General features: G+C 44.2%; 1 protein-coding gene across 1 annotated transcript in view; it reads right to left on the bottom strand.

Moving 5' to 3' along the window:
- Window positions 1-22,228, bottom strand: part of prex1 (phosphatidylinositol-3,4,5-trisphosphate-dependent Rac exchange factor 1) — a 109,525-nt gene that overhangs the window by 52,841 nt on the left and 34,456 nt on the right. The window contains exons 7-11 of the mRNA XM_055892550.1: window positions 21,071-21,204; window positions 20,610-20,725; window positions 17,819-17,968; window positions 14,582-14,729; window positions 255-355 (exon numbers count right to left, since the gene is read on the bottom strand). Of these exons, the coding sequence (XP_055748525.1) occupies window positions 255-355; window positions 14,582-14,729; window positions 17,819-17,968; window positions 20,610-20,725; window positions 21,071-21,204 (649 nt within the window). The remainder of the gene's footprint in view (window positions 1-254; window positions 356-14,581; window positions 14,730-17,818; window positions 17,969-20,609; window positions 20,726-21,070; window positions 21,205-22,228) is intronic.

Below are 22,228 nucleotides of genomic sequence, written 5' to 3'. Positions count from 1 at the left end.
AGAAAGAGAGCAAGAGACAGATACAGAAACAGAGAGAGGGAGAAAGAGAGCAAGAGACAGATACAGAAACGGAGAGAGGGAGAAAGAGAGCAAGAGACAGAGACAGAAACGGAGAGAGGGAGAAAGAGTGCAAGAGACAGAGACAGAAACGGAGAGAGGGAGAAAGAGAGCAAGAGACAGATACAGAAACAGAGAGAGGGAGAAAGCCAGAAATAATGACAGGAAGATATGAAGGACAGAGACTGTTCTCTCACCGTGGTGGATGATGCCGTTCTCCAGCAGAGCTTGACCCAGGTTGACCCCCTCATCTGGCTTGCTGATCTCTCCACTATCTATCAGCCACGACACAAACTCACTGTGGGGAAACAGACAATAATATATATATAGAGCGAAATAAAATATAAATGCAACATTTAAAGTTTTGGTCCCATGTTTTATGAGCTGAAATAAAAGATCCCATATATTTTCCATGCGCACAAAAGGCTAATTTGTCTCAAATTGTATATTTGCCAAGATAATCCATCTACCTGACAGGTGTGGCATATCAAGAAGCTGATTAAACAGCATGATCATTACACAGGTGCACCTTTTTCTGGGAACAATAAAAGTCCACTCTAAAATGTACACAACAATGCCACAGATGTCTCAAGTATTGATGGAGCGTACAATTGCATTGCTGACTGCAGGAATGTCCAACAGAGCTGTTGGCAGATACATTTATATTACATTCTCTACCATAAGCCGCCGCCAACATCATTTTAGAGAATTTGGCAGTATATCCAACCGGCCTCACAACCGCAGACCACATGTATGGTGTCGTGTGGGCGAGCGGTTTGCTGATGTCAACGTTGTGAACAGAGTTCCCACGGTGGCAGTGAAGTTATGTTTGGGCAGGCATAAGCTACGGACAACGAACACAATTGCATTTTATAGATGGCAATTTGAATGCACAGAAATATCTTGTCGAGATCCTGAGGCCAATTGTGAGGTCAATTTGTTTTTAAAGGTATCGGAGACCAACAGATGCATATCTGTATTCCCAGTCATGTGAAACCCATAGATTAGGACCTAATTTATTTATTTCAATTGACTAATTTCCTCATATGAACTGTAACTCAGTAAACTATTTTAAAATTGTTGCATGTTGCGTTTATATTTTTATTCAGTAGATAGATTGAAAATCTTTTAAATGGAATATGATATCTATTGAAAGTGGGTGCATACTTTCTTTGTGAACAGTATGTGGCCCCAGCAGGAAACAAACCCGAGCCACACAGGTCTAAAGTTTTTGGTTAAAAAAAGACTAAAATCACAAGTAATTCAGCAAAAAAATTGCAGAATTTAGGAAATCTGTTCACCGAGTACTCCCACACACAAAAAAAGAGATGTGATTGTGTCTCAATGTTGCCGAAATCCATCTCACGCCATCTTCTCCCACATTGGGCCTCCACCATATTTGGTGGAGAGTGGAAATGCCAACTCGATGCTTCAGATTTATGCATCCGGTGAAACAGCTCATTGTTCTATCTGTGACGTAGCTATCAAAACGGTGTCATTCGTCACTATGGGGCCACGATGGGTTCTTGCGACAATGGCCGTGCATATTGGGTAGCCAGTGCTAATTGGGTAGCCACACAAGCTAGCTAGCCTTTTAGCTTCCCACATCGCCATGCGAAATAAATCGGATTTAAAATGAAATAATATGCCCTGGCAAATATTGTTATACTTGCCGGTGTAACATAATATATTATCCCTGTTTGACATGCTGCTTCAATGTATTCACTCCCTTATCAGCTAAAAATAGAAAGTCATTTTTAGTCATGAAATAAAAGCACATGCCTATCTGTTTTTACTTTTCCAAATAACGTCATTTCTAAACAAAATCATTTTGGGAGGATTCTAATAAAAAGGCTACAATGTTGTTTGGTTTATTGTTTGAACAGTCGCTGAGATTATAATATTTGGTTATCAATGCAAAATAGGCTATTTGTTTAATGCCAAGCTAAACCAAGACAGCAATCTTGAATATAAAGTGATTTTGAAGTAGAATAAATTCCCACATCACCATGTGAAATAATCCGATTTACAATGAAATAATACGCCCTGGCAAATATTCTTATACTTGCCGGTGTAACCTACAACATTATCATAATTTGCTATGCTGTTTCAAAGTATTCACTCCCATATCAGCTAAAAATAGAATGTCATCATGTTTTGGTCACAGAGAAAAAGCACATCTCTGGCAGCTGTTTTTACCAATAGCCTGGAATCAATAGTTATTACTTTTAAAACAAAATACATTTTTGGGGGATTCTAATAAGGCTACAATGTTGTTTGGTTTACTGTTTGAACATATGCTGAGATAATATTTATTTATCAATGCAAAATAGGTTACGTTGATGCATGGCCTATATATCAGATCAAGGAACCAAGCGGGCTTCATTGCCTACACCTCGCATCCCCCATGGCTACGCAAGGAATGATACGGTGCATGACAATCTTCATGTGGCACGGGAATACGTAGAATGGAGAGCACCCTTTTGTGACGAAAAACGACATTGTGCTACGCTCTGTAGGGTCCGTCTCCGTAGGGTATAAATAGCCCTTTAAAGTCCTTTGTAACATAAGCTCTCCCAAAGCTACTTCTGCCTTCTCTCCCTTTCACTCCTCTCCCTCGTCATCCCCTAACCCACGTTTCCTACCACTTTCTATCCTTCTCTCTTGCTCCCCTCCCACCAGCCTTAAACCCCATCTTTCTCCATTTCTCCACCCATCTCTTTCATTACTCGCTCCAAAAAGTGCCAATTCATGGCTTGTGTGGTGCCATTCATACAGAAGCTTTCTCACATAAATACAGATTCTCTCCTCAAAGTGTATTCTCCCTCTTCTGACACCGAGTGTTGGACAAATGTTTGGAGAAGAGAAAATTACATTTCCCTCTGCTCAATCTTCCACGCCACTGAGCAAAATCAATTCCCCGGAGAACGAGGAACAGTGAATGTGAGCGTGTGTCTGATTGTGTGAATGTGTGTTTGAGAGAGCATTCCTGCGAAAGCAGGTTAAATGTGTGATTCCTATGTGTATGTTCATGCAAAAGGTGTATGTGGGTCATTCCACCAATTCGGTGCCTTTTGAGATGTAAAAAGAAGAAAAAAAAACGTTTGATTTCAACAACAAAAAAACATTATAATCAAGAGGTTAAATAAAATAAATGACTAGAGTAAGTGCCTATTAAATGCCAAATTAAGTAACAGGTTGACGATTTCATTTTTTTTAAAGTCTGCCATAAATCCCCTTGTGACAGGAAATAATGGAAGCTTGTTGTGTGCAACAGCCAGGGGCAATTGAATGCAAGCTTCACAAAAAACATGTCATTATTGAAATATTTCTAGCCTGACTATGGGTAACAGGGTTGCCGTGTTACGATAGAGCCAATCAGTTTTTCACCACAAAACACCAGAAAATGGCCAAAAAGAGTAGAACCAGCTCACCTACTTTTCAATTATGATTTGACTATTAGATGTATACTGAACAAAAATCTAAAATGCAACAATTTCAAAGATTTTACTGAGCTACAGTTCATAGAAGGAAATCAGTCAATTGGCATAAATTCATTAGGCCCTAATCTATGGATTTCACGACCTGGCAGGGGTGCAGCCATGGGTGGGCCTGGGAGGGCATAGTGAGTTGCCCTTCGTGCCCACTCCCTTACCCTATAATTCTGTATTTCTTTGCGACTAATTTGTATACAGGTAGACCAGAAAATCCACATCCCTGATTGGCAGATGGGTGGCAACTCTGGTTAGAAAACCTGCTGCTGTTTTTTTTGTTGTTCTTTACAAATTCTGTTTTGAATTCAAATAAAATGTTCCTACACACTGAAAGGCTGTAAAGCTGAAACATCTGTGTACGCTATCCCTGATGCAATGGGAAAAAATAAATAAAATAATAATAATTAAGTAAGCTTTATGCAACGTCTGAGTGCGAAGCCATAACACCTTTTTGTTTGTCTGAATTTGTGGGTTTTACGCACCAGCCAAGCTTCTGGGAGAGCGCAATGGTTCTCTTTTGAATGGGGCATAGACCCACACACTTCGGAGCCAGGCACAGCCAATCGGAAGTTTTTCCACAAATGGGCTTTATTACAGACGGAAATACTCCTCAGCACCCCCCTCCTCAGACAAAGCCGGATGTGGAGGTCCTGGGCTGACGTGGTTACACATGGTCTGCAGTTATGAGGCCGGTTGGATGTACTGCCAAATTCTCTAAAACGACATTAGAGGCGGCTTATGGTAGAGAAATGAATATACAATTCTCTGGAAACAGCTCTGTTGGACATTCCTGCAGTCAGCATGCCGATTGCACACTCCCTCAAAACTTAAGACATCTGTGGCATAGTGTTGTGTGACAATACTGCACATTTTAGAATGGGATTTTATTGTCCCCAGCACACCTGTTTAATGATCATGCTGTTTAATCAGCTTCTTGATATGACACACCTGTCAGGTGGATGGATTATCTTGGCAAAGGATAAATGCTCACTAAAAGGGATGTAAACACATTTGTGCAGAAAATTTGAGAGAAATAAGCTTTTTGTGAGTATAACGACCCATGTGTTTGCTCATGTGCTCTGGTGCGAAAGCAGCCTTGACGTGCGATTCCTGTGCATTTGTTTTCATAATAAATGTGTACGTGTGTTCATGAGCATTCCTGCGAAAGCAGGCCAAATGTGTGATTTGTGTGTGTGTTAATGCCAAAATGTATGTATGCATGTGTTCATGCAATGTGTGTGTGTTCATGCAATGCGTGTGTGGTCTTGTTCTATCCTCGGACCTGAAATCCCCAAAAGTCCCCACAAGGATAGTAAAACAAGGAAAAGTATCACGTCCCCACAAGCACAAAGGCTATTTTAAATTTTAGGCGTTAGTGTTATCAAATCAAAGTTTTGTGGTCGCGTACACAGATTTGCTGATTTTATCACACGTGCAGCGAAATGCTTGCGTTTCTAGCTCCAACAGCGCAGTAATACCTACAGTAGCAATAAAAACACACATAATCAAGACAAATAAAAAAATAAGTTATATAAGATGAGCCATGACTAGAATACAGTATATACATATGAAGTGGATGAAACTGTATGTAAACATTGTTAATGTGACCATTGTTCAATGACTCTGTAGATAGACTGCTTCCCTAAGGTTCAGGGCAGGGTACTTGGCGGAGGCCGGATAGTGGTGACTGTTTAACAGTCTGATGGTCCCAGCTTTGATGCACCTGTACGGTCTCTGCCTTCTAGATGGCAGCGGGGTGAACAGGCCATGCCTTGGATAGCTGAGGTTCTTGATGATCTTCTTGGCCTTCCTGTGACACTGGGTGCTGTAGATGTCCTGGAGGTCAGTGTGCCCCCGGTGATGCTTTGGGCTAACTGCACCACCCTCTGTGGTTGCAGATGGTGCAATTGCCGTACCAGGCGGTGATACAGCCCGACAGGATGCTCTCAATAATGCATCTGATTAATTTTCATTTTGTGAGGGTCTTAGGGGCCAAGACAAATATATTAAACCTCCTGAGGTTGAAGAGGTCCTGCTGTGTCTTCTTCACCACGCTGTCTGTGTGAAGGGACCATTTCAGGTTGTCAGTGATGTGCACGGAGAGGAACTTGAAGCTTTTGACCCACTCTATTGCAGCCCAGTCGCTGTGGGTGGGGTGCTCTCTCTGCGGTCTCTTGTAGTCCACAATCAGCTCCTTCATTTTGTTGACTTTGAGGGAGAGGTTATTTTTCTTGCTACACTCCGCCAGGGCTCTCACCTCCTCCCTGTAGGCCGTCTCGTCATTGTTGGTATTCAGGCCTACCACTGTTGTATCATCAGCAAATTTGAAGATTGCGTTGGAGACGTGGCCATGCAGTCATGGGTGAACGAGGAGTACAGAAGGGGGCTGAGCATGCACCCGTGTGGCCCCCATGTTGAGGATCAGTGTGGCGGTGGTGTTGTTGTCTACCTTCACCACTTGGGGTCGGCCCGTCAGTAAGTCCAGGACCCAGTTGCACAGAGAGTGGTTCAGATCCAGGTCCCTGAGCTTAGTGATGAGCTTGGAGGGCACTATGGGGTTGAAGGCTGAGCTGTAGAAGATGAACAGCATTTTTACATAGGTAATTTGTCCAGGTGGGATAGGGCAGTGTGCAGTGCAGTGGCGATTGCGTCGTCTGTGGATCTGTTGAGGCGATATTCAAATTGTATTGGGTCTAGGGTGTCATGTATGGTGGAGGTGATATGGTCATTAACTAGCCTCAAAACACTTCATAATGACAAAATGGAATGGGTCTATAGTCATTTAGTTCAGTTAACTTCGCTTTCTTGGGTACAGGAACAATGATGGACAGCTTGAAGCAAGTGGAGATAGCAGACTGGGATGTGGAGATAGAATGTCCGTAAACGCTCCAGCAAGCTGGTCTGCACAAGCTCAGAGGACGCGGCTTAGGATGCCGTCTGGGCTGGCAGCCTTGCGAGGATTAGCATGCTTAAATGACTGGCTCACGTCAGCAACGGAGAAGAGGAGCACACAGTCCTCAAGAGCGTCAGGGGCCCACATCGGCGGCTCTAAGGTGTTTTCCTCGAAGCGGGCAAAGGTATTTAGCTCGTCCGGGAGCGAGGTGTCTGCAACGTTGCTGGCTTTCCTTTTATAATCTGTGATTGTCTGAAGTCCCTGCCACATACGTCTCGTGTCTGAGTCATTGAATTGCAACTCCAGTTTGTCCCTGTACTGCTGTTTTTCCTCTTGGATTGCCTTACGGAGGTCGTAGCTGGTCTGTTTGTATACGTTCATGTTCCCAGTCACCTTGCCATGGTTAAATGCAGTGGTTCGCGCTTTCAGTTTTACGTGAATGCTGCAATCTATCCACAGATTTTGATTTGGATAAGTTCTAATCGTTACAGTGGGAACAACACCCTCGATGCACTAGCTGATGAACCCAGTCACCGAGTCAGTGTATACGTCGATACTATTCTCAGAGGCGACCCAAAACATTTCCCTGTCCGCGTGTTCAAAACAACCTTGAAGCATAGATTTTGACTGGTCAGACCAACGTTAAAACAGTCCTTACCACAGGAGCTTCCCGTTGAAGTTCCTGCCTAGGTGGGGAGAAGTAGAATGGAGGCGTGATCTGATTTGCCTAAGGGCGTGCGGGGGAGGGCCTTGTAGCCATCCCAGAAGGGAGAGTAGCAATGATCCAGAGTCAGTGTTGCACGTGTAGCACAGGACATGCGCTGATAGAACTTCGGTTTCCTTAAACTTTCCTTTAATAAACTCTCCAGCTACAATAAATGTGCCTTCAGGATATGTGGTTTCCAGTTTGCATGTAGTCCAGTGCAGTTCCTTAAGAGCTGTCGCGGTGTCGGCTTCGGGGGGAATATACACGGCATATGACAATGACCAAATAACGGGGACAATATATCCAGAGAGAGCCATGATTCCGTAAAACAGAGTATGTTACAGTTCCTGATGGCTTTCTGGAAAGAGACCCTTGCATTGAGTTTGTCTATTTTATTGTCCAGGGACTGAACATTAGCAAGTTATATACTTGGAAGCGGTGGATGCCGCCTGAGTCTGACTAGGGCCTCACTCCTACCTCTTCTCCGGTGTCAAAGTTTTGGTGCAGCCCCCAGGATGAACAGAACGGCCTCTGAAAGGTTCCAGGTCAGGGAAAATCACATTTTTGCTTGAACTTCTGGTGACTGACCACGGATCTAATATCCTAAAGTTATTTCCAGCTGTAGGTTGTAATACAAGAAACGTTCTGAGAAATAACATAACAAATAACACACACAGAAAAAAAGATATGCTACAAAGTTGGCTAGAAGCTAAAAACAGGGCAACCATGTCTGTCTGCACTATTTTGTCCTCCATTTAGGTTTAGTGGTTTAAGGTTAGGGTTTAGGGTAAATAGGATGTTGAATGGAAATCAATTTTTGGTCGCCACAAGGATAGAAAAACAAGTGTGTGCGTGTCTCGGTCTGTGTAAGCATGCTTATGTGCCCTGCTGCAAAAGCAGAAGAAAAGTGTGATTCCCGCGTGTTCACGCCAAAATGTGTGTGGGTATCACTGTGAAAGCAGTAAACGTGTGATTCCTGTAGCGTGTGTGTTCATGCTAGAACACAGACACCTTGAGCCATCTGCTCCCACCTGAGCTTGTCTGTCCGGTTGACTTACAATGGGCATATTTTACCATAAATAAAAGAGTCACTCATGACCTACTGAATGGGGGTACTGCTTTTTTTGGCCTGTGGTGGTGTGTATGTGGAGGGGATTGTCAGCCAGATCTGTGTCTTGCACCTCTCACAAGTGTGTGTTTGTGCGACTGTGTATGTATGTGTGTGTGTGACTGTGTGTGTGCGGCTGCGTGTGTTTTTCAAAGAGACATGCTGCTGATTGACATTGGCAGAAGGCTCAAGTGGACTCTGGCCAGGTGGGGTGTTACGTAAGCGTTCTGGTTCATTTCGATACTGGAGCGGTCACACAGAGGAGTAAATCACTGCTAATGATGAGAATACAGAGAGGCTGTGTGTGTGTGTGTGTGTGTGTGTGTGTGTGTGTGTGTGTGTGTGTGTGTGTGTGTGTGTGTGTGTGTGTGTGTACGTCTGTATCGGAAGCTTCATCAATTCTTTACCTACAGCATACTAGAATGAGGTCTTCCAAATGAGCTATTGGAAATATTGTTATCAGTCAGTCAACAAGAGGCTTGCTTCCTCTTGAACAAGGAACCTGAGGTACGTGTCAAGTAGGTCCCCTTGTGAAATAGGGCACTAAGTGTACAAAACAAAACACTAAGTGTACAGAACACCTTCCTACTATTGAGTTGCATCCCTTTTTTGACCTCAGAAGTGTAAATTTAAGGACAATATCTTTACCAACATTTTGCTCCTCAGCTTTATGGCTTCAATTTTAAATAAGCATGCATTTATTTTACTTTATTTTAAATATGTTCCATTAAATATGTTGCATTATTTCTGATTGGGTGGGCAAAGCCCAATCTAGCACCCTCCTAGAACCGGCCCTGGATGTGATTTCTGAACAATGTGTGTTTTTTCCAAAGCAGAAGAAGAGTTTAACTTTCCAGAGCAGCTGCAAAAGACACACATAAAAAAACACCAACCAGTTAGTTTCAAACAATCTGTCATATTTAGTCCTTTCTTCATTCCACCCCTGGTTTTTAGGGATTATGTTTACACATGCAGCGTAAAAGAACTTGCATTGTTCAGGGAATGTGTGGCTGGAAAGTGAGGATCATTTGAAAAACAAGCCTGCTGTGACATCCAATGAGTGTACAAAACATTAAGAACACCTTCCTAATTAAGTTGCACCCCTCCCCTTTTGCCCTCAGAATAGCCTCAATTCGTCGGGGCATGGACTCTATAAAGTGTTGAAAGCGTTCCACAGGGATGTTGACTACAATGCTTCCCACAGTTATGTCAAGTTGGCTGGATGTCCTTTGGGTGGTGGACCCTTCTTGATACACACGGGAAACTGTTGAGTGTAAAAACCCAGCAGCATTGCAGTTCTTGACACAACCCAGTGCACCTGGCATCTACTACCATACCCCGTTCAAAGGCATTTCAATCTTTTGTCTTACCCATTCACCCTCTGAATGGCACATATACACAAGGTCTCAATTGTCTCAAGGTTTAAAAATCCTTATTTAAACATGTCTCCTCCCCTTCATCTACACTGATTGAAGTGGATTTAACCAGTGACATCAATAACTGATCATAGCTTTCACCTGGATTCACCTGGTCAGTCTCTGTCTAGGAAAGAGCAGGTGTTCATAATGTTTTGTACGCTCAGTGTGTTGACTTGATTGCAAAAAGTTGTTTCTCGTGTACAAGATACTAATCTGTAAAAAATAATTACCACATCCCTTAACAAATCCAGCATGCGCAAGAATGTTCCAACCTAGGTCCTATTTATTTGTGCACAACATAGCAAAACAGCAAAAATGCTTTTACACAAAACAAAACCAAGCCTTTCTTACACAAGTACACAAGTAATAAGTAATAAGAAAGAAGAACCATGGTTCCCTCCATGGTTCTTCATTTCGTGCCTAATGAGTACAGACCTGGCCCTGGTGCATTGCCGTACTCATGATGCAATACAGGCACAAAATGTGGGCACAAAAAAAAAAAAAAAAAAAAAAAAAAACAGCAGCAAATCGGGTGAGAATGAGGAAGGCTAAAAGAAGAACCAAGTATGACCAACCACCCAAATACGCTGTTGACAAATGGTGGAATTAAGGGAGCTCCGTAAATAAGAGGCACTACCAAATCGGCATTCTGTACGAGATTCATTTAATCTAATAACCACACTTAGTGAGCAATGCCATCTCCCGAAGTGAGCTATGTTGATTTATAATAACATCAGAAGTACAGAGTGGTTAAAGAGCAATAGAAACAGGAAGGGAGGGAAAGTGAGAGCCTCTTGTTCACTCTACAGTGAGGTGCTGACAGGAGGTAAGAGTGCTGAAAAACCCCTTGTGCTTACATGGATCGCTTTTCTCAGACAGCCACGGAGAAGGGAGAGCACGTGCACATGCAAAGCGTGCGCACACACACGCACACACACAGACATGCGCACACACGCTCGCACGTGTGATCACACACTCAAACACACACAGGCTATATGGTTGCATTAAGAGGTAGAGCGCTTTTCCTGGAAAAGGATTCATTAGGAGCCCGAACTAGATGTCTAGCAGAGTGAGCAAAATAAAAATAATAATCAGAAAACATGGATGGCTTGAATGGCTTGACGCACTGAGCTTGTCTGGGTACGAGACAGTCAGTAGAGTAAACATCTTTGGGGAAAGAAAAGGAGGGGTTATTTTATAGCACCTCGTCTTCGATATGATAGTAGTTACCTTCCGGGACAAAATCTTGACTTAACGTAAAATCAACATCCGTATTTGGTTTATATTTAATTGAGTTGTCAACAAACGGGAATTCTTCTTGAAATAAACCACCCACCCCTTGAAATGCTTGCGTTGATTCGTGGGGTTGAAAACTGGTTAGAATGTGTACGTTGACCACTTATTGGTGTTATCAACTAAAAACTCCATTGATATCCAACGTCATTATTTTGACAGATGACATCGATAGATGCTGGTTGGCTCAATGTATTTGTATATATTTTTATATTTTATAGTGAATTTTAACCCTTTACTAAATCGAATACAGGAACCTACACTACCTGTCAGTGTCCTCTCAAATAATACTGAAAGCTGAAGACATAATGGCAACAGCCCCACCTATAATGCCCATCGAATCTTACCTCCCTGACATTTCATTGCAGGTTGCATTGCGGTTTACAGTTCTATAGAAACTCATTAAATATTTCCCTTGGATGCTGACTCACTCCATAATGTAAGCTCCAGTGATCACCATCACGGTTTTACCCTCTTTTTTATATTCACCCCCCCCCCCCCCCAAAAAAAAAATTGTGCCAAATAATAAATAATTTTAATAACTGTTCGGAATCTCGCAAAACACTGTGTGTGGAGCTGTGGGGCGTAATGGAAAATGCATTACTGGAGGCAAACCAGGCCCTCATTGTTCATTCACAGCATTGAAAGACTGGGGGGACAGGAAAAAAAGAGCTGCTTAGTCCAGCGTCTCGCTGTTGAAGGGTCTGTCTAATGATGCACTAGCAGTTAAAGGGAAGGTCTCTTCCTTAAGGAAGCTCTATATGTGTTGGTTGAAAACAGTCGCCTCCCAACACAGGATGGAAAACAACTCCCAGTCATCTCACTCATCAGTTGGGGTTGGGAAACTGATTGTATTAGTGAGTGGTGTGTAGTGTGTGGCGTGAATGATTGCACCGGGTTTGCTTAAGAGTGTGTGTGTGTGTGTGTGTGTGTGTGTGTGTGTGTGTGTGTGTGTGTGTGTGTGTGTGTGTGTGTGAGCACATGGATGAGGAAAGGCCGGCAGACTCAGGAAGCGCCTGCTTAATGATACGGTGTGTAAGGGAATCAACTTAGGCCGTCCCAAATGCAAGGGTGATTACAGTAGGTATCATTATGGCAGGCTAGGAGAGATGTAATGATAGGGCCAGGTTAGGCATTCTGCCAGGACCCTGCTGGCCATTCAATTCCTCCTCTACTTCTCAGTGGCCGGTAATTATATGCAACAGAAATCAGTCATGGAATGGTTAGATAGAATGGATGGAACCCTTTTCAACATCCCTGTTGTGATCCACCTCCCTCAGACCTACAGAATGTAGGGATTTCAAATGTTATTATCAATGTACAGTGGGGAGAACAAGTATTTGATACACTGCCAATTTTGCAGGTTTTCCTACTTACAAAGCATGTAGAGGTCTTTAATTGTTATCATAGGTACACTTCAACTGTGAGAGACGGAATCTAAAACAAGAATCCAGAAAATCACATTGTATGATTTTTAAGTAATTAATTTGCATTTTATTGCATGACATAAGTATTTGATACATCAGAAAAGCAGAACTTAATATTTGGTACAGAAACCTTTGTTTGCAATTACAGAGATCATACGTTTCCTGTAGTTCTTGACCAGGTTTGCACACACTGCAGCAGGGATTTTGGCCCACTCCTCCATACAAACCTTCTCCAGATCCTTCAGGTTTCGGGGCTGTCGCTGGGCAATACGGACTTTCAGCTCCCTCCAAAAATTATCTATTGGGTTCAGGTCTGGAGACTGGCTAGGCCACTCCAGGACCTTGAGATGCTTCTTACGGAGACACTCCTTAGTTGCCCTCGCTGTGTGTTGTTTCGGGTCGTTGTCATGCTGGAAGACCCAGCCACGACCCATCTTCAATGCTCTTACTGAGGGAAGGAGGTTGTTGGCCAAGATCTCGCGATACATGGCCCCATCCATCCTCCCCTCAATACGGTGCAGTCGTCCTGTCCCCTTTGCAGAAAAGCATCCCCAAATAATGATGTTTCCACCTCCATGCTTCACGGTTGGGATGGTGTTCTTGGGGTTGTACTCATCCTTCTTCCTCCTCCAAACACGGCGAGTGGAGTTTAGACCAAAAAGCTCTATTTTTGTCTCATCAGACCACATGACCTTCTCCCATTCCTCCTCTGGATCATCCAGATGGTCATTGGCAAACTTCAGACGGGCCTGGACATGCGCTGGCTTGAGCAGGGGGACCTTGCGCACGCTGCAGGATTTTAATCCATGACGGCGTAGTGTGTTACTAATGGTTTTCTTTGAGACTGTGGTCCCAGCTCTCTTCAGGTCATTGACCAGGTCCTGACGTGTAGTTCTGGGCTGATCCCTCACCTTCCTCATGATCATTGATGCCCCACGAGGTGAGATCTTGCATGGAGCCCCAGACCGAGGGTGATTGACCGTCATCTTGAACTTCTTCCATTTTCTAATAATTGCGCCAACAGTTGTTGCCTTCTCACCAAGCTGCTTGCCTATTGTCCTGTAGCCCATCCCAGCCTTATGCAGGTCTACAATTTTATCCTTGATGTCCTTACACAGCTCTCTGGTCTTGGCCATTGTGGAGAGGTTGGAGTCTGTTTGATTGAGTGTGTGAACAGGTGTCTTTTATACAGGTAATGAGTTCAAACAGGTGCAGTTAATACAGGTAATGAGTGGAGAACAGGAGGGCTTCTTAAAGAAAAACTAACAGGTCTGTGAGAGCCGGAATTCTTACTGGTTTGTAGGTGATCAAATACTTATGTCATGCAATAAAATGCAAATGAATTACTTAAAAATCATACAATGTCCACCAGAGTCTCTGGGTTCGCGCCCAGGCTCTGTCGCAGCCGGCCGCGACCGGGAGGTCCGTGGGGCGACGCACAATTGGGCTAGCGTCGTCCGGGTTAGGGAGGGTTTGGCCGGTAGGGATATCCTTGTCTCATCGCGCTCCAGCGACTCCTGTGGCGGGCCGGGCGCAGTGCGCGCTAACCAAGGGGGCCAGGTGCACGGTGTTTCCTCCGACACATTGGTGCGGCTGGCTTCCGGGTTGGAGGCGCGCTGTGTTAAGAAGCAGTGCGGCTTGGTTGGGTTGTGCTTCGGAGGACGCGTGGCTTTCGACCTTCGTCTCTCCCGAGCCCGTACGGGAGTTGTAGCGATGAGACAAGGTAGTAATTACTAGCGATTGGATACCACGAAAATTGGGGAGAAAAGAAAAAAAAAAAAAAAAAAAAAAGAGAAACAAAATAATAATCATACAATGTGATTTTCTGGATTTTTGTTTTAGATTCCGTCTCTCACAGTTGAAGTGTACCTATGATAAAAATTACAGACCTCTACATGCTTTGTAAGTAGGAAAACCTGCAAAATCGGCAGTGTATCCAATACTTGTTCTCCCCACTGTATATATAATATGATCACTATTAACAGCAGAGGTTTTGGTTCAGTGGAGGAATCCCACAGTGTCATCTATTTGTACCTCGAAGATGTCTTAAAAGTACCCGTGTTCACAGTTGAAAGGTCACCCACTCAACTGAGCACCTATTTTTGTCATCCAACCACTGTGCCATTTGAGAATACAAGCTTAGCCTGCACAAAGGCAATGGACTGTTCAGTGTGGAAGAACTCACTTTCCCATGAAGCACTTGGGAACGATGCTCAGCTTCCGGCGCCGGTCCTTGATCAGGTGGCGGCTCTTGGTCATCATCATGTGGTAGAGTTTCTCGCCCTTCTCGGCGATCATCACATAGGCATCCCGTTCCATCCCCAGCTTCAGACCTGCAACAGACAAACACTCAAGGGGTCAGACACCAAAGCATTTTGCATATGAAGTTCATTATCGAAAGCCTGAGTTGACTATAAACTATTATTAATATATTTCTAACCCAACAGTGAGTCTAGGGGTAACGATAAACTGTGTGGTCCGAGAATGTGTGTGAGTGTATGTGCGAGAGAGAGAGATAAAGACTACAGATCATTCCTCTCACTGCCTAAGACATCATGCTGATTCCCATGTCTGACACTCTGGAAGGCATGGGGGGGGGGGGGGGGGCAGCAGCTATTGTCCCACAGTGCCAGCAAAAACAAAAGAGGGCCCAACACCGAGCCCTGAGGGACACCATAATTTCCTCCAGTCAGCCCTCAGACATCTATGCGTTTCAGCCCCCGGGGGGGAAAGAGGCTGTCACGGGGCTGTGAGAAGACACAATGCCCCTGCCTGTAGGGTCCCGTTGGGATTTCTGACACGGTACAGGGGTAGGAGAGGAACGGAGCATGGCGGCTCGCATCTGCCACCTCCTATGGAGGGAAAGCCAGAAGTTAGTCTGTCCAGGTCTAGAACAATGTACTGTGTCGCCTGGTAATGTACTGTGACACCACAGAGTTCTTTATCTTTAGTGTAGAGCAGCAGTTATGTTTACCAAGCTGCAACACCCTTGAGTGAGCAATTTGTTCAATTATGACAAATATGTACAGACAATTCAAATCTACAGTCTGTTGATGTTGAGCTCTTTGAAGGTCCAGCATGCTCATAGAGCTTCTAAACCGTAACTCCAACATGGGGCTCTCTGAGCAGCTTAACTCCACTGTGGGGCTAACTGAACTTTGGAGCGTCACTGTGAGGCTCTCTGACTGGCTAAACTCCACCGTGGGGCTCAGTTAGCTGCTAAACTACACTGTTGGGCTCTCTGAACTTTGGAGCTCCATCACCAGGCTCTCTGACTAACTCAACTCCAGTGTCAGCCTCTCGGTCCTGTTAAACCGTGGGACTCAGACAATTCCAACTAAATTTGCGGGGGTGCCAGAGCTGGGTGCCGCTGATGAAGGTGGGGTTGGATTACACTTGACAGCAGCTGGAGTGGATTCAAACAAAGAGTCATTGAACAGAATGGGGTCTGGTCCTGGTGCAAGGGGCCCCCGGCCCTGGCCTGCTGGTCCAGCTGTCAGAGCCTGTCCAGAGGCCCCCTCTTCCCACTCTCACTGGCACAGGCAAACAGGCTAACATGTTAGCCCACTCATTTCCCCTCAGCCTCCACGAAAACACTGATAAGACGATCTCAGCCCCATCCAGCTGGCAGGGCAATAATAATGGATCTGTCTTGGGAGTATTTAAAAAGGGGCTACAACCAAAATGTCCAACTAAAGCCAGTGCCATGGCAAAACAGCGGGACATTTAAAAGAGGTGTGCTGGTGGAAACTGGGATTCAACAATGGGTTAGGTATCAATAGTGAAACAGGGATGAAAGGGATGTGGTCAAGCCTTCCAGATGTGGGCCAGGCCGGTGGTTCAGGGGGTGTGGTGAGGGTGTGGGGTTGGCTGCACTGTGACTGATCTGGCATCTGTTAGCCTCAGGTCAATTTCCGCCCGCAGTAACCCAATACCCGACATGGCCCTTGGTACTCTGCAAAGCTCCACTTCTTCACTTTAGCCACAGGATCAGGTGACCGCTCGCTAAAGTCCATGTGGAAGGCTCATTTGCTACATTTGAAATATTAAAGCTACAGTTGTTGTAAACAGCTAGAACACAGGTATGGTTGTAACGTTCAAAACGCTCAGCTGTTTAAGTTGAATCCTTCCCATACACTTACAGCTTGGGTGGGAAGCAGTGGTGATTTCTGCCTCCAATGCTATCAGGTGTCACCATGCCTGCAGGCACAGAAGTCAGTAAAAGCCTTTCAAGCGCTATTAGCACGCCCCAATGCGCACGCAAACACAAAGACAGGTGGCCAGTGCTGAACAGGTGTCCTTACTCCTCATGTGGAGACACTTTTGAAGTCAAAAGAGGGGGGGGGGGGGGGGGGAAATGGAGGCAAAGTCATTAAACAAGAGGAGTAAGAGTGCTCAGCTTACAATGACGTTTTGAACAAATAATCCATCTTCCTCAAAATACATCTTTTCAATGTGTAGTCAAACACTACCGCAAATAGCACATTTTAACTAGAGAAAGAGGTATTTTAGTGCCATTCTTTTTTTAGAGAGGACCAAAAGATAATTTTATTCCAGTGCCAGGATGTTTTGGGTGTGACTCGATTTGAACACACTATTAATTACACAGTTCTTGAAGACTGCTCCCAAGCTGCTAATTCATGCCAAACGTCTGCAATCACTCCACACCAAGTCGCGAAATGGCATACAAAGTGTGTTACGAGCCTCATTTTCATGCCACGGTATAGATGGCTAGACAAAACAGAGAGAGAACAGAGTGGTATCACAGACTGACAACAACCCGTGACCGGTACTGTGTTGCAATACTCTCTAGTGAGCTGCCGTTTCAGGCAAGCCGATACTGGCTGTTCTATTTCAGGCTCTTGTTGGAATCGAAGATTCTGTTTTTAGCGCATCTTGAGTTTGTTTGTGAATGAACTGTTGTATAGAGTGTGTTCTCCTCTCGGGAGTGTTGATTAGCAAACATGGGTCTCGTACTGCATGGTAAGAGGCGGCTGGCTCTTTCTTTTGAATGTTAAACTCCAGACTATTCTTCTGCATTCATTTGGTATTAAAGTTCTAGGTCCTTATGCCACAATCTTTATGTATTTATGAAACAAAAGCCAGAGAGAGACAAAATGAGCAGTGAGACATACTATAATCCACATACCATAAGCATACCACAACCGTCCTAGTGAGGCATTAATTTGCATGCATACTGCATGATCTCAGAGGGACTCCATTTGTAACCTCTTGCAAAGCTAACCATTTATTTATCTGAACCTTAATTGTGTTAGCTCACCATAGCATAGCGTTGTTGAGATACTGTATAAGTCTATGAAGTCAGACAGTACAATCGGAAAACATGATAGCCTCACATTCTCAAGGGAGGGGGGAGCAGGACTCCAAAAGCGAGGACATGCCCCTTCTTTGTTAAACTCACTCTCTCTCTGCTCTCGTTCCCTCAAGATGGCGTCGAGCCACTTCTGCTTGTCCTCCGAGTTCTTGGCCATGCAGACGAACCACTTGTTCTTGGCCGTGTTGTGGATCTTCCAGCCGTTGGTCACCGTGTAGTTGTTGCTGTGGTAGTCGGCTAAAACAAGAGGTAAAAAACAATTAACGGACCATGGTACACACCCGACATGTGACTCCTCTTCTAGAAAGAACCTTTATTACATTTAACCTCAATGCTGTTGATGGACATTGATATTAATACTGTACTAGCTTTTCTTGGGGATAAAACATGCAGTGTTCATGAACTCGTGTTGACCTCAGAAGTAACGGGGAGGGTAATACAGCCCAGCCACAACACTCTCAAGCTTCACTTGTCCTTGAAATACCTCAGAGTTCAAATATCCATCAGACTGTAAGTACTGCTAATTAAAATAACAAACAATAACTGACTAGTAAAAGACATCTTTCCGTTGACTCGACAGAAAGGTCCGTCTCGCCTCCGCATTCCCTCTCCTTGTCTCCCTCTCCTCTCAGCTCTTCCAATTTGACCAACTCTTTGGCTCTAGGTGACTGTAATGCATAATGAATGGACTGGGGGTAATGGAAGTACATTAGTGTAATGTTAAAAGGTCATATAAATAGATGTGAAACCCCCTGGCACCGAGGGGGGGGGGGGGGGGGGGGAGAAGATGGGAGCATAAAAAAGGGCTAATGGTGTTGAGGTGTGCGTGTATCAAACAATAGTGGATGTGGGAGGAGGGTAATGTTGTTGTGTTCATCTAAATGAGTGTGATAAATGCGTTCACGCCAAAACACTCTTTGAATTGCTCTTCGTGTGAATGGGAAACCTACCCTCAGCGCATTTCAAGGTTGTACTCTTCAGTGGAAGAACACAGGCCCGACAAGACACAAACTACAAACCTCATTCAAACGGATTCACTCAATATCCTTATTACTCTGAACGTATTACTTTAAAATCAGGGCTCTCCAACCCTGTTCCTGGAGAGCTACCGTCCAGTAGGTTCTCACTCCAGCCCTAATCTAGCACACCTGATCTAATAAGTATCTGGTTGATAAACTGAATCAGGTTAGTCACAACTGGTGTTGGAGCGAAAACCTACAGGAGGGTAGCTAATAAGGATATTGAGGGAATCCGTTTGAATGAGATTTGTAGTTTGAGCACTGCTTTAAAATTGTCAACTGAACGGTATAAAAAGCACAGATATTTCAGGGCTTCTACAATGCTACAAATCAACACATTATTACCCTTAGACACATCCAAGTTAGACACATACAACTGGCAGTGTAAAAATGGCACATGACCTCAGTCTCACTATTAGGTTATTTTGTCTTTCTGAGAAACAGAGAGAACATATTTTTCTTTGTGGTTACCTCTGAACGTACCAGGCGATAGGCAACAGCCCCGGGGCACAGAAAGGAGGCATGTGAGAGGAAGAAGTGCATTTCTACCCCTAAGGCCCTAAAGCAAGAGCTACATGAGAAAACAAATCAGACCCGGGTTCAAATAGTACTTGAAATCTTTCAAATACTTTGAAAGTTTGCTTGAGCTTGCCTGGAATGGAAGATATGTAGGGTTGGCAGTTTTGGGACAATTTTATTGTTTCAATGCGCCAGGTAAACTCAATCAAGCAAAGCTAAAATATTTAAAACATTTCAAATACTACTTTAACCCAGGTCTTGCAAAAACAGGCTAGTGTGCAATAAATCACGAGAGCAAAATGAGCAGAACAGTGTGGCAAGTTGGTAAGTTCCAGTTCCTGCAGCAGCAGCTATCCCAGAAGTTCAAAGGTGAGAAACGCAGGTTGTGCATCCTGTCTGAACCAATGTAAGACATTATCACTGCGAGCAAGCACTCGTCAAATTCATTTAATAACCTCCCTATCGACCGTTAGTCATTCAAAGTGAGAGAAACCTATGCAGGATTTCATAGTTACACCCAAACTGTAAGCACTCATCAGATGTGTATCACCTACTCCATCAGTGAATTCATTATCTTGTAATACTATTGGTTTGTATGAAGCCTAAGTAACACTGTAGGATAGATAGAATAGATTTGTGTTTTTCGTTTATGATTTTACGTCAGCCAGACCTGTAGTGAGTTAATCCCAAATAAATAGAAAGAAAATGTAATGATCAACTGATGGAGGACAAATGTGATAAATGCCTAAACATGGATGAATGATTAGAGCAAGGGATGATTGAATGGGGCGGCAGGGTAGCCTAGTGGTTAGAGCGTTGGACTAGTAACCGAAAGGTTACAAGTTCAAATCCCCAAGCTGACAAGGTACAAATCTGTCGTTCTGCCCCTGAACAGGCAGTTAACCCACTAGGCCGTCATTGAAAATAAGAATTTGTTCTTAACTGACTTTCCTAGTTAAATAAAGGTTAAAAATGAATGAATAAATGGAGGGGGTGAATAGAGGGATGATGTTCCTACAATGTAGTGAAAAAGTTTTTGCCCTCTTTCTGATTTACTCTATTTTTGCACATTTTTTATACGGAATATTATCAGATCTTCAACTAAAATGTAATATTAGATAAAGAGAACCTGAGTTTACAAAGACGACATGGGTCCCATTTTGCCTGGCGAAAACCAAACATTGCATTCAACAGTAAGAACCTTAAAACTGTCAAGCATAGTGGTGGTAGTGTGATGTTTGGGGATGCTTTGCTGCCTCAGGACCTGGACGACAGAAAGGGGACAAATACTTTGTCACAGCACTGTACAGTATATGAAGACTGGTGGGACTGGCACAAACCTGTTCCGTCCTCGACGTTTTCCACCTCCATCACCTCGGTGTTGATTCTTCCTCGGAACAGGTACAGGGGACCGTTGATGGACTTGGTCCTCTTGATGGACTTCTTCCCAGAAACCCTAGGAAATTGAACATAAAATTGTGAGTGTTTTTTTTCTGCACAGAAAAAAAAGTTGCAAAAATATATATAAATACATTTTAAAAACAACTTCACAGTCCTGAAGCACACAATGTTAGGTGGACTTTGTTTTGTTTGGTACACACTACACAAACAGGATTTGGGGATTCACTCGGTTTTTCCATGTCTGGCTTCTTTCTGCCACTGAATGAACACACGTTGTGCTCATTCCTGCCACTTTCATGAGGCACTTACCTCTCCACCATCTCAGTCACCCCATCACAACCTCCCCCTCACCCGCTCTCCCTCCCCCATCCCCTACATCTCCTCCCTCTCTCGTTCTCACCTGGACTTCCTCTTGCAGTAGACCAAGAGGTTGTCAAACAGGAAGAAGACTCTCTCCTGGATGTTGCCGGCTGAGATCTTGAGCAGGTTACCATGGAGCAGCAGCTCGGTGCAGATGTCAGTCAGATTGGTGCCCTGGGGACAGTCAAGAGAGGACGGCAATTAACCGCTGGTGCCTATTGTCATCTCTCAACTTGACGTGTGCGTTTGGGGGGGGATTCTTTGTGCGTGCGCGTGTGTCCATAACAATGATTCTCTTTTACACAGCATGTGTTTACCTTCAGAGTGCACAGCCCCAGTCGAACAACAAAATGCAGCTGTGAGAATTCACACATCAGATGACATTGGATTCGGTTTACACTAAAATAATAGTTTCATTGTGCTAATAGGATGGAATGAACAACAGACGACACCCTCACTCCTACTGTTATACAACAGAACAATAGTGTATACAACAGTCCTTCCCTGAACTTTGCCAATGACCCTTAACACAAGACAAAAGTCAGCTGTGCACTGTTCCTCATCCCACAGTGGTTAGACAAGTTTCCAACTGGCCCCCGAACTGAACTGGAGGAAACTAGTCTAAATAGGGAGGAAACAAGATTGTGTTTAAATAGTGCCAGCTCTGGGTCCCAACGGGACATCTGGTCAGACTTAGACAACCCCTGCAAGCCACATACCACTCGTACGGTGAGCTGAGACGTAACATGTGAAGTATTCCAGTTATTTCCCAACGTTTCCCTGATATGTAATGTCACGGGAGTGTTGGGACTCGTGTTATGACCGGTGGAAAGCCGCTGCTATGACAGTTTAGTGGCAGGGTACTTCATGTGAAGTGTTCAAATCCCGATAGTAAAACGTGAGTTAACCGTGCACTCCGCGGCCTCTTCTCCTCTGCAGCCATGGGATGAAAACCACAGATTCTTAAACAAAATGTATGTAGTTGCATGTATGTGCATGCACACAAACCCTGTCCCTTTTATATATACAATCTGACGCAAGTTCTTAATTGAAAGATTCAACTAGTTTCATAATTCATTCGGTGTTCCATTTTAGCCTAGTCGGGGTGGGGGGGGGGGGGAACATATTGCTAGTTGACGTCATCAAGTATGCATGGAATGTCAACTCACACCGCACTGTACGAGAGCCAAATAAAACC

The sequence above is a fragment of the Salvelinus fontinalis genome, chromosome 31, assembly GCF_029448725.1.
Source record: "Salvelinus fontinalis isolate EN_2023a chromosome 31, ASM2944872v1, whole genome shotgun sequence".
NCBI lineage: Eukaryota > Metazoa > Chordata > Actinopteri > Salmoniformes > Salmonidae > Salvelinus > Salvelinus fontinalis.
This window is presented reverse-complemented; position numbering and strand designations above follow the sequence as displayed.